This window comes from Elephantulus edwardii, unplaced genomic scaffold, assembly GCF_000299155.1.
Source record: "Elephantulus edwardii isolate Elephantulus edwardi_28Jun2011 unplaced genomic scaffold, EleEdw1.0 scaffold00269, whole genome shotgun sequence".
In the NCBI taxonomy this organism is placed as follows: domain Eukaryota; kingdom Metazoa; phylum Chordata; class Mammalia; order Macroscelidea; family Macroscelididae; genus Elephantulus; species Elephantulus edwardii.
Window position 1 is genome coordinate 1,894,552 of NW_006400019.1, and position 11,750 is coordinate 1,906,301.

Genomic DNA, 11,750 nt, shown 5'->3' on the forward strand with positions numbered 1-11,750 from the left:
TAGAGGAGGGACGTTTGGGACATGAAATGACTGAGGACCCAGGCTTGAGGACGGTCATCCTCCCACTGGAGGCAGTGGCTTCCAAAGACAAGCTGGCATGGTCCGTGGGGCACTGACATGCTCACGGGGATGTACACTCAATCACACCATCCTTCACTGCGGCACTCACGATTGGACTCATGCGCAGTCCCACACACTGGCCTGGTGACACCCTCCCCATCACACGACAGTCACCTAGAGATGCTCACACAGTCGCACTCACCGGTGAAGACAGCAGGCCAGGTTCTTCTCACACTGCCACCTCCACTCCTGGCGTGCAGACGCGTGCACACGCTCCCCTAGGGTCCCCTCAAACAGGACGTTTTCTCTGTGTTTTCATTCTGTGAAAACTCAGCTGCCACCCTGGGGGCAAGGAGAGGGCCCTGTCCATCCACCAGGAGTGGCAGAGTCAGGAGCAGGGGTAGCCAGGCCACCCTGATGGATGGGCATGCGGCCTTGCCAGCTGCCAGGACAGGACACTCCCAACAGAGGCTGTAAGGGAAGGGGGCCATGCCTCTGCCCCTACAGCTAAATGGAAGAGCCCAAAGGGCTCGCCTTGGAGCCCCCTTTCCATATCTTTGGCAGGGGCCCCTCCTATCGGAGAGAGAGGAGCAGGCGACACCCTCCTCTCTTTCCCAGGTCAGGTCCCCACAGGACTGGCTCTGCCAAAGAGGCCAGCTGAGTGGCCTTCGGAGGAGCAAAGGGGCAGAGCCATGACCATCTCATGAAACTCCGCAGCCTTTAGCAAATAGGGATTCCAGAAAAGCTCATGAGCCAGGGACAGGACGGTCCCTCCCTGGTGTTCAAGGTAACAGCCACCAGCTTGGGGCTCTGGGTCTGCAAGGGAGGGGCTGGGCCTGTGGAAGAAAGGATCTAGCGACAACTAGCCAGCTCTGCCAGCTCAGCAGTGCCCGTGTGCCTGGCCAACCTTTCACGGGTCCTCTAGGCACAGATTTGCCAGAAAGTTCTTTCTTACCTCAAGCTCTGTTCTCTGCACTCTCAGAAGGGCTCCCGGGGAGCTCTGGTGGCCTGGTGGTAAGGAGCTGCAACTACAATCCCAGAGGCGCATGGTTTGAATCCACCAGATGCTCTGCCGGGGAAGGAGGGACAATCTCCTCCTGTACCAGTCAGATCTGATTTGACGGTACACGCACACAAAAATAATAAAATAAAATAAAAAAAGAAGGGCTCCCATATCTACCCTCTCTGCCAGGTACTCAGCTCTGTCACCTTCTGCAGGGTCCCTGCACTCGCACCTCTCCTCCCTGTACCTCCAGTGCCAGGCCCCCCTCATTCCCCTTTGACATCTCAGTCACAGCCTAGTGCTAGAGGGAGTCAACTCCTCCAAAGGCCCCCCCAGCTCCCCTTTCCCTGGATGAGGTCCTGGATGTCCCTGTGCCCGTGGATCAGAAAAAGGGGTGAAGTCATGTGGAGAATCCCTGAGAGAACTGAACAGAGCAAAAGGTGCTATGCCCATAAGACAAGGATTGCCCAGGGCCTCCTGAAACTAGGAGTCAGTTTGACACAGTATATCCGGCCACCCTATGAACAGACCAACCTGCTTGATGCCTTGAATTCGGACTTCTGGAGTCCAAATTTCTGTTATCCAGTACCCACTTGTGGTTCTTTGTTCCAGCAGCACCACACTTAGCTGCACACCTTTTCCCAGCTTCTCTGCCCCCCTGGATCCTGCTGGCCCAAGGCTGCCCCCCGCCCCAGCACTCAGGGACCACTTTGGTCAGCTCACTAAGGACAATGGCCCCAACCTCCTGGCCACTGTCACTCTCTACCATCACTGCCACTGCAGGTCCTTCCAAGGGTGAGCCTTGTCCCAGATGCCCCCACCCCCATCTGCCCCCAAAGCCTGTGGATGCCTGGCCCAGTGCCCACCGACAAGCCCTAACTCGTTTAAATCCGAGCAAGTCTTTGGCTTAGATTCCAGCCGGGCCCCCAGCCCAGCCCCACGGTCCTCCAGGGCCTCCCTCAGCAATCAGTCCCGTGACAGTCACCGCCATGTGTGCTGACAGCTGCTCCTTGCCCAGCTCCCGCATCCACTGAGGTACACTTGGCCTGTGGCCCCTCCCGAGTCTGCGCCCCTCCACAGTGGACCTAGCTGAGGGGCTCCCCTTCATTTTACCCTTACATCGTGCCTGTCCCCAGGTCCAGAGACACCTCCGTTCACAGCATTTGGGGCCAAAGCGTGCCTCGCACTTTATCAACTCTTCCTCAGTCCTGGGGACAGACCCAACTGTCCCTTCAGACCTGCAGAGGCCCTCGCGCTGCGCCATTCCCTGAGCCCAGCTGAGGAGTGTCCTAGGGGGAGAGGAACAGGGACAGAAAGGAGGCAGACGGCCAAGTGCAAGGCGCCCCCAGACCCGGAAGAGATCAGAGAAGACACCTCCTAGAGCCTCCGGAAAACACTCTCCATGGCCTTCCCAAGGGACCGCCCAGAGCTCTCAGGATGAGGCCTGAACGCCACCCTCCCGAGTCCCCTGGGCCGTAACCTTGGACTTTATGTGTAGTTTGCTAAAGCTTAGTCAGTCACAACTTCCATCCTTCCAGCATATTCTCAGCGGCTGCTTGGTGCTCTCAGAATGGCACGTACCCTTGGACTTGTCTTTGACTCTCAAGCTTTGCACCCTGGGGCCCCTTTCCCCACCCCCTCCTGCAGTTCCTCTCGTCTGAGAGGGGACCCCTTGGAGACACCTTCCCTAGTGCCTAGGGGCCTGGGGGCCTTCTCTGCTCTACCAGCATCATAGCACCTGTCCCTCTAATTGTCACTGCTGAGAGCAGGTACAGACTCACTGCCATCACAGAATCCCCATGTGAAGCGAAGGCGGCCAGAAAAAAAGCAGGTAGATTCACTGGGGGACGAGCTGCTGGGAGAGCTGGAGGAGGAGCAGCGAAGGAGCTGTGCACCCATCCACTCCGGTCTGTCCAGCGCGCGCTGCCCCCTCCTCCTGGCCAGTGGGAACTTGACCAGGGCCCCGAGTGCTGGCCTGTGGCCAGCGCCCTTGCTCGGTGCCTGCCCAGCTCAGCAGGGATTGCCAGGCGGGAAGCACAGGGCCCAGAATAGTGCTATGATGTTGACAGTGATATTCTATCACGGAGCTGCCACGCATCCCAAAAAGGAGAACCCCAGGGCTGCCAGGTGATGAGTGCCAGGTGGGCAGAAGGGCACAGGTGGTGAATCTCGGGCTTTGCCATACGGAAGGCCTGGTCTGGGGACTGGCCTCCAGTCCCATCCTGAGCCCCTGTCAGCAGGACCCTCCTGGCTCATAGCTGGAGGTGACATCGACTGGAATCCCAAACTCCGCCTATCTTGGGTTTCTGAGAGAGCAGGTGTCCCCTCATGTGTGGGCGTGCCCTCGAGCCCATGCTCACGACTGATCCAAGCCCAGAAGTGGGGGGAGGGCTGCCTAAGACCCCAGGATGAGTCAGCAGCCTGTGGATTGGGGTGAGGAGGCCAGGGCTAAGGCCAGGGAAGGAGGGATAAGGAAGCTGAGGCCTCCGCCACAGGCTTGGTCCCCAGTCTTCTGGGAACAGCACTACACAGAGCCATATTGCACAGTGTTTTTTAATGGAAAAACCACCATATCCCTCACAGGCAGCCCACCCTGATGCTGGGCGCAGAGAGGGGACAACATGGAAAGACAGCAATAGGGGTGAGGCCTGACTGGGCTTCCTGCTCCCAGCAGAAGGCAGGCACCTCTGGGACAATCTGGACAGGCCTGGCCAAGGTACCTGCCTGGTAGGGCCCTGTCTAAGGCCTGGCCGGAAAGAGCAAGGGGATGTAGGACTAAGAGTCAGGCCAGAGGGACAGGCTTGGTGGGTGGGGGGGTCACGAGAGAGCTGGTTGCCAGGAAGGAGGAATGAATCGGGTACAGAGAGACAAGGAAGTCGCTCATGAGAGAGAGATACAGGGACATAAGTGGCATGGGGCCAGAGGCCAGGGGCACAAGCTGGCTTTGAATTTACCATTGTGGGGCAGGGCCCGCTGGGAGGACGGAAGGTGGAGAGGCCAGAGGGAGTGGGCATTCCAGGGAGAGTGGGATGAAGCTGCTCAGGGCACCTCTGTTTAGCCTGTGTGCAGGATGAGGGGAACTGGCAGGATGCCCCTGTATCACTCCCTTTGGGACCCGCAGTAAGTGGGCTGGGCTGGAACCTCAAGCATGGGCACCGAAGTGGGCATGGGATACACTGCTGCCCCTTCTACTTCTTGTAGTTGCCAAACTGGATGGCCAGGCGGTCGGTGACACAGCGGAAGGTGGCCGGCTGCACCTCCCAGTAGGGCACGGGGTTGTTGAAGAGGCTGATCCCATTGTAGTAGGCCCGCTTGACCCCAAAGCCGATGGGGCAGAAATCGTTGACTCCCACCTTGGTGATGTTGTTGGAGTGCAGGTAGACCACCTAGAGGGCAGCAAAGCCAAGACCGAAGCTGGCTCCCAGGGTGCAGGAACTCAGATCACTGCCCTGGGCAGTCTCCTCCCTGCCCTGCGTGGGGCCCTCTGGCCACCCACAGCCAGAGAAAGTAACGGGTAGGGGTGGGTTAGGGGCCAGATGAGGGGCTGGAGGGAGGTGGGTGTGAGGGGAGCTTCTGGTAGAGTGAGGCTGGAGGAAGGGGGTCCAGATGCTCTGAGGGAACAACGTGGGCACTGGGGGCCGGTTAGAAGCTCAAATAGCACTGGGACGTCTCCGCGCCTTCTGGAGGACCGCGAAGACACCAGCCACTAGAGGGCGCACCTAGCCTGGTCTGGGCAGCACTATGGCCCTGGCAGGACAAGTTAGAAACGGGGCATCGAACAAATTACTGCTTGGCTCTGGGCACGTCTGAGTTGGGCTGAGGCACAGGCTGAGCCCACAGCCGACATGCCTTCACCCCCTCCCAGGCCGGCTTCTAGCTTCTGACGCCAGGCGGTCTCTGTCTCAGGAGGGGATCTATGATCTGCTACACCTCTGCCTTTGCCCCAGTGCCTATAAGGAAGATGTCTGCTAGTCCTTTACAACCAGACAATGTGCCCGGCTATGGGCAGGGTGGGAAAGAGAGGCGCTAGCCAGGTATGTGTCCCTCCAGGGGCAGGGAGGGGAGAAGGGGGAGCCGCCTCAGCCCGAGGGACCTCACCTGCAGGAGTTTGAGGTCAGGCAGCCCCGCGGGCACACGGGACAGTTTGTTATTGTCCAGGTGCAGCTCCCTTAGGGTGGGCAGGAAACTCAGGCTTCCGTTCTCGATCATCCGGATCTGATTGTGGCCCAGGCCCAGCCTGCGCAAGGAATGGAGGGTGAGGTCACTCCAGGGGCAGGTGGGGAGGCGGGTGAGATGGCCGCAGGCTGTGACCGGCTGGGACGCTCTTACCTGTATAACTTGGAGTAGCGCAGCAAGTCTTCCAGCTCAATGGCCTGGATCTTGTTGTGGTCCAGGTGGAGTTCGTTCAGGGTCTCGGGGAGGTCTGGCCAGGAAATGGGGTGCACTCAGTTGAGGGTTGGTGAGGGGAGGAGACCAGAAGCTTGTGCGCCTGGAGGGGAAGAACTGCCCCTACCTTTGGGGATGCCGGTGAGCTTGGATTCTGAGATGCGCAGGTAGTTGAGTTTCAAGCCGTCAAAGGCTCCGGGTTCAAAACCACTGTTCTCCAGGGGGTTCCCGCCCATTTCTAGGAAAGGGTCCATGTCAATAGGAGCTGGGTACCTCCCCTGGTCTCCTCCAATAAGCTAGACCCCAGGGCACCACCTCCTTGGGAGACCCTCCTGCGAGCTACCCCAAATCTGACTTTCAGCCTTCTGACTAGTGAGACAGTGACTGCTTCTAAGACAGCTCACGTGGGGAATTTCTGTCCCACAGCCCCGAGGAGATAAGACATTTGGCCTTGGCTCACCGATGCAGTTCACATGCCGGAGTCCGCTGAACACACCCTTGGGCACCTTGCGGATGCGGTTGTCATGGATACGGAGCTCCACCAGGGAGCTGGGCAGGTTGGGTGGGATCTCCACCAGGTTGTTCTTGGAGATGTAGAGTTTCTGCAGCTTCCGGAGGGGGCTGAAGGCCTTCTCGTGGATGTTGGTGATCTTGTTGTTCACCAGGACGAGTGCCTGAGGCCAGGCCGAAGCAAGCTCAGTGAAGGCAACGGCGCCTTAGCCCCCTTCTCTCCCTTCCTCCCTCACCCGAGCTGCTTGCAGTTGGACTTCCTGGATGACCAGCCCCAACTTGGGCTGAGCTCCGGCTCTGATACCGACAGCTAACACGGACTGTCACTTTCGTGGGCCTCATTTCCCCACATGTACACACAGGCCACAGTGCAACCTGCATAGCTGCAGGGTCCTGACTTTGCCCGCTCAGATCCAGGCTCCTCCAGGATTCCAGGGTCTTTGAGTCCCTCCCGTGTGCCACATGCTCCTCCACCCCCGCCCCGTTCTGGAAGGTTCTGGAGCTAGCCTTACGTAGAGGTGCTGGAGGCCCTTGAAGTCATCCTTGCGGAGCTCAGAGATGTGATTGTTCTGCAGGTCCAGCAGGGTGGTATCGGGCGAGATCTCCTTGGGCACAGTCTTCAGACCTGGGGGTTGGCAGGCACCATCGTCACCAGAGTGAGCCACCACACATTTGACCTCAGAGAAGCTTGGGTGTCCACCAGGTGGGAGGTGTCCACTCAGACGGGACTCTGCCACGAGGGGGAGGAAGCCCAGGGCATGCAGAAGCAGCTTGTCACCAGCCGGCCACACACGAACATCACACTCATCCCTGACCCACCCAAGGTCCCTGCGCTCAGTCCCCCGCTGGGACTGACCCAAGTCAGAGCACTGAACAACACGAAGGTGACAATGGCAGCCGAAAGGACACATGGCACTGAAGGTGGGGGTGAGGGAGTCCAGGTCCGGGGCTCCGGATGTGGTGCCGGCGCCCGAGGCCTCCTCGTCGTTCATCAGTTGCAGACTGTCGTCCAGGGTGAAGTCCCAGAAGCCTCTCTGCTCAAAGGGCAAGGCCTGGCTCAGGGCCAGCAGGGCCATGAGAGGCCACAGGGCCTGCATGGTTGAGTACCTGGGCTGAGGAAGGGTGAAGGGACATCAGGATGGGCACTCAGCAGCCTTGCCCCCTGTACTGTCCCCTAACACAGGACGCTGGTGATCTGGAGCTTGGCTCCTGCCCCTCCCCACCCAGGGCCAGCCAGACCCCAGCTGTGGGCAGGGAGCAAGTATGGTGAGTGGAGGCACAGTGGAGCAGGATGGAGCTATGATGGAAATGCACCCTCCCAACCCCTCTCAGCTGCACCCCTAATCCAACTAGCTCCCAGCACTGGAGGACACTCAGGGGATTGTGCTGCGAGGGAAAGGGTATGCTCAGAGGCATGGAGGTCACAAAGCGAGGGGCCCAGGCTGCCCCTTGTGTCTGCCCCCACCTGTCTTCATGGTCATGGGCCCTGGAGAGACCACCCACTCCTGGGGAGCCAGCTGCTGCCAGGGCAGTGGGCAGGGCCAGGCTTGTCTGAAGGCAGCTGGAGGAGGACCTGTCCTGCTCGAGCCTGAGCCCAGCACCCCGAGCAAGGGGCCCACTTCCCGCCTTCTCCATCGGCAGGCACCCTCTCCGGAATCTAGCCTGCCTGCACAGAGAAAGTCTGGGGAAGGGGCGCGCAGGCCTGTTTCCTTGGGGAAGGTCCAGCCTTAGGTGAGTTTCAGGTTTTTCATCCCTTAAATGGGAACAAACATGTCTGCTAGCAGGGCCGTCCACCCCAGGGTGGCCCTCGAGGTGGGGGTTGTGGGTGGGTGCTTCTCCAGACTGCTGGCGGCTACAAAGGTGCCAGGAGGTCTGGGAACAGTGAGGCCTCTGTCCTCCCAGGCAGGACCCTTCCTTCTGAGAGCTTCTTCCCCACACACACCTCGTGCCCGTGAGGCAGCACCATGAGGGCTGAGGCTGGACCAGTGCCCGGAGTTGTCCCTACTAGTACGCCAGAGGGACCGAAGGCCAGGAAGGAGAACCTGTCCTGTGTCCCCACCCCTTCTCCGCCTCAGAGAGGCTGCCTGCCCCACTCCAGGCTGCACAGCAAAGCAAGGCTCATCAATCAAGCTGGACTCCTCACTGACTAGACACTTGATGGATGAGCCCTGGATGGTCCCATGCCAGGAGAGCAGCCAGCCACCCCCTAGATGCCACCTGGTCACAGCCCCAAGCTGGACCCACCCAGAGAGAGCAGAGGAAGGGCCACTCCCGCCTACCTGGACAGCCGCTGCCTCGTCTGCAGCCTCTGGGGCCAAGCTGGGCAGTATGCGGGGACCCTGCCCAGGCTTCTGGCTGGCCTCAGGACACACGGGAGTGGGCAGAGGAGACGAGGCAAGAGACGGCAAGGAATGCAGAGGGAGGAGACTGCTCCCACCCCAGCCCCTGCCAAAGACGGTACCTCACAGAGAGGATGAGTCAGACCTTGGAAGGTTCTGGGCCTTGGACAGGTGGGAGGGGGGAGATGGTGGTCTACCTGGGCCCAGGGCAGGCTGTGGGGCTAGACAAGACCCAGCTGTAACCTCCCTGGCCTCGTTGGAGACACACAGCCCTCTCTTGGCCTGGGCATAGGAGAAAGTAACCAGGACCCCTCCAGGACCATCTGTCTACAGCAGCCCCCACACAGACCCTTCAAGGTTTTCACCTTGACTCCCAGGTCTTCAGGCCTCCCCTATAAGTGATGTGGGAAAGGTGGCCAACCTGGGGGGCGTCCCGCCCCCTCCCTGGGGGAGCAGCCAGGCTGGGGGCCCTGAAGTGACTAGGGTGGATTTCTGGGCAAGGACTGGGCCTCAGATTCTGGCCCAGGGGCCCTCTGTAAGGAGGGAGATCGAGTGGGCGATGGCAGGGCAAAAGGGGTGGTGGGACAGGGATTAGGCTTCTCTAGGCCATGCGCGGGGGGGCCTTTGAAGGGAAGCCCATTCTGTCCTCATTCTATGGAACAGAAAACTGACTCTCAGACCTGAGCCTCTGGCCAAGCACTTCCCAGCCCTCACCAGTCTGCCTCCTCTTGCTCCTGGTCTGCTCCTGATAGGGCCGTGCCTGGGAGCCCAGGTAGGAGTCCTGATGCATATGGGCCCAGCTGCCCTCCATGGCAGAGGCCCTACTGGGGGTGCGCTCTGCCTCCTCACCCTCATTGAGCGCACACTGAGGCCTGCAGGCAGCCCAGGAGCCAGGCGATGTCGCCACCAACATGTGCCAGAGCAAAGGAGGGGGTGGCAGATGGTGAGGGGTGACCCCAGGGGTGTGGATGAGGCCTTCGGCGCTGAGCACACATGGCCCCTTGTCTGCCCCCAGTGTCAGAGCAGCCCCTCGAGGGCTCTCTCCAGGCCATCCCGGGCGGCCTCCCTGGCAGCCTCTTCTAACATAGTGGGGCCCTGCCAGCCATTCAGGCCCAGCCAAGGATGACCAGCGCTGGGCCGAGGGCTGGTGGGGCTGGCGGGCTGGGAAGCCAACACAACGCTGCAGACGCCAGGCAGGCGGGGGCCCCACTGAGCGACCCGGCCTGAACTCTGACATGCGTGCCACCTCTCCTTTAGCCTTGCTGGCCCCCACCTCCCACTCCTCAGTCACTAAAGCGTTGGGATTCCTTCAAGCCAGGCCACAGGCAGGGTGCTGCCTGACGCTCTCCGGGCCACTGGATGCTCTGCCCCTGCTAATTCTTGTCTGCCTATGTTGCTCTCCAATGCCTCAGCCTATCAGTGCCCCGCACACACAGCCTAGCCTTCATCTGGGGAGCAATTAAAAATAAGGGATGTGGGCAGCCCATGGAGGTGTGGCTGCCAGTGTGTGACTGCACGTGTGTGTACACACCCAGAGGTGCGAGTGACCATGTGAGGTTGGCTGGAGTGAGAGGGGGGCCCAGCAGCAGCCTGAATCCGCCACAATTGCTCTGTTATGTCCTCTGGCTACAAGGGGGACAGAAGTCCAAGTATGGCTGAAAAGGATAATTCTTTCTCTCCATGGCTCCAAGATACTGGGTGACCAGGCCAAGCTGGTCCCTGCCTGCAGGTGACAATCTGGACTTGAGTTTCAGCCACTGCAGGAAGTCAGTCAGCTGGCTGCAGAGGGCTGGAGGCACAGGAGAGGTGGGTCACCCAGGGACACTCTTTTTCGTCCCTGCTCGCTGTGTTCAGAACACCAAATGCTGGTGAGGGCAGGGCCACCTGGGGGTGCTGGTCCTTTCACATCAGGCTCTGGTCTGCCTTTCCTCCTCCCACTGTGGATATATCCTGAGCTCCGACTCTAGGTCATGCACTAGAAAATCCGAGGAATCCAGAAGATGCCATCTCTTAGGGACAGGACAGGGCACTCCTTCCCAATGACCAGGAGCAGAAGACGTGTCATTCCTGCTCAAGGAAATGGTGGGGCTGGAATTCTGCTGTCCATCTGTCCACAGAGCCAGTGTGGCTTGGCTGCACAAGGGGTCCCTGGAGAATATCAGACTGGGGTGCTGCTGGGTAGGTCGGTCTCTAGAAACCGTCGGTGGCTCCCCGCTGCCTGCACGGTTGACACCTACCCTCAGCCCCAGTCTTCCCAGCGAGCTGGGCTGCCTCCCCTGGGTGTGCAGCTGAGTGTCCAGGGCCAGCCTCGGGAAGGCCACCTGGGAAAGCCATCATCTCCCGAGGCCCAGCAGGTTGACGGCCAGACCCCACAGGGTGCTGGCCCAGAGCCCGAGGCCAGCCACCTCGCTCTCAGGCCCTCTCCAGAAGACAAGAAGCCTCTCCCCGGCCCTAGTGGCGCTCCTCCAAGCCCCAGGCCCCCAGTGACAGGGTGTTCTTCTGCTGCCTGACGACGAGAGAATAGCCCTGCCCCTGTGTCAGGAGAAGCCAGCCTTTTGTCGCCTCAGCTTGCAGGATCCCTGCTCTGCTCAGCCAGGACACCACCAGACACTATGTAGGCTTTGGGGGTGGGGGGCCAGCGTCTGGCAGGGGAGAATGAGGGTGAGTTCAGAGACTGTCAGACATGGTGGAGCCTGGACTCGGCCCCATACCTAACCGTGGAACCTAGAATGTTCTGATCTGGCTAGGGGCCCAATCCCTCATGCTCCCGCTCAGCCCCAGGCTGTCTCATCACCAGTTTCAGGCATGGGGTTGCATGGGGCACAGTGCCATTAGCCGCTCTGCACCCCCCACTGCAGCCTAGCAGGTGGAAAAGTGAGAGGAAAGTGGCCTCCACAGCCACCTCAGGGGCTAGCAGCCCAGAGCCCAGAGGGGTGAGACAGGGAGTCCAGGTGGCCCAGAGGCCAGTGGGATCTTCCCAAGTGGAGATGGCCACTTCTAGAAGGCTGAGGAAGCGCCCACCCTCCCCGGCTCCTCCAGGCCCCCTTTGCTGAAAGGGCTCTGTGGGTGGTCAAGGGGTGGGCTCTGCTCTCCTGACCAGGTGTCCAGGCGGAAGAGGAGGGGATGGCTGCCGAGGCCTGGTTGATGGGACTGGGCCATGGGGACTCGAGTGTGCCCACAGGGAGCTGCCTGCAGGGGAAGCTGCCCGCAGGGGGAGTCACCAGCGATCAACCAGCTCTTGTATGAGCTGAGTCTGAAACCAGACCAGGCCTTTAGACACTGAGGACACCAGCGGAACCATTCAGAATTGGGAGGTCTGCGGGGGAGGGGGGGGAGCCAAGCGCGACAGAAAGCAAGCCCTCACTGGTTGTGGGGGACCGGCCCTTTCTGCCCCTTGGGTCAGGGTTGGGAGCGTGTGTAGGACCAGGGCCCAGTAAGAGCTAAGGGGCTCA

At 60.3% G+C, this 11,750-nt stretch overlaps 1 protein-coding gene across 1 annotated transcript; it reads right to left on the reverse strand.

Annotated features, from left to right (window-relative positions):
- Nucleotides 1-4,251: 4,251 nt before the first annotated feature.
- Nucleotides 4,252-7,056, reverse strand: BGN (biglycan). The gene is made up of 7 exons (XM_006899944.1): nucleotides 6,816-7,056; nucleotides 6,472-6,584; nucleotides 5,910-6,123; nucleotides 5,577-5,687; nucleotides 5,393-5,486; nucleotides 5,162-5,300; nucleotides 4,252-4,449 (listed from the first exon to the last, which is right to left on the reverse strand). The coding sequence occupies exons 1-7, from the start codon at nucleotides 7,054-7,056 to the stop codon at nucleotides 4,252-4,254; spliced, it is 1,110 nt and encodes a 369-aa protein (XP_006900006.1).
- Nucleotides 7,057-11,750: the final 4,694 nt, after the last annotated feature.

What these genes read in the sequence shown, in the direction of transcription:
- BGN (XM_006899944.1), bottom strand. Translation starts at nt 7,056, where the DNA reads ATGCAGGCCCTGTGGCCTCTCATGGCCCTGCTGGCCCTGAGCCAGGCC. An exon ending in CCGGCATGTGAACTGCATCG is followed by an intron (nt 5,688 to 5,909) that starts GTGAGCCAAGGC and finishes ACCCTTTCCTAG; the next exon opens with AAATGGGCGGGAACCCCCTG. An exon ending in CGCTACTCCAAGTTATACAG is followed by an intron (nt 5,301 to 5,392) that starts GTAAGAGCGTCC and finishes TTCCTTGCGCAG; the next exon opens with GCTGGGCCTGGGCCACAATC.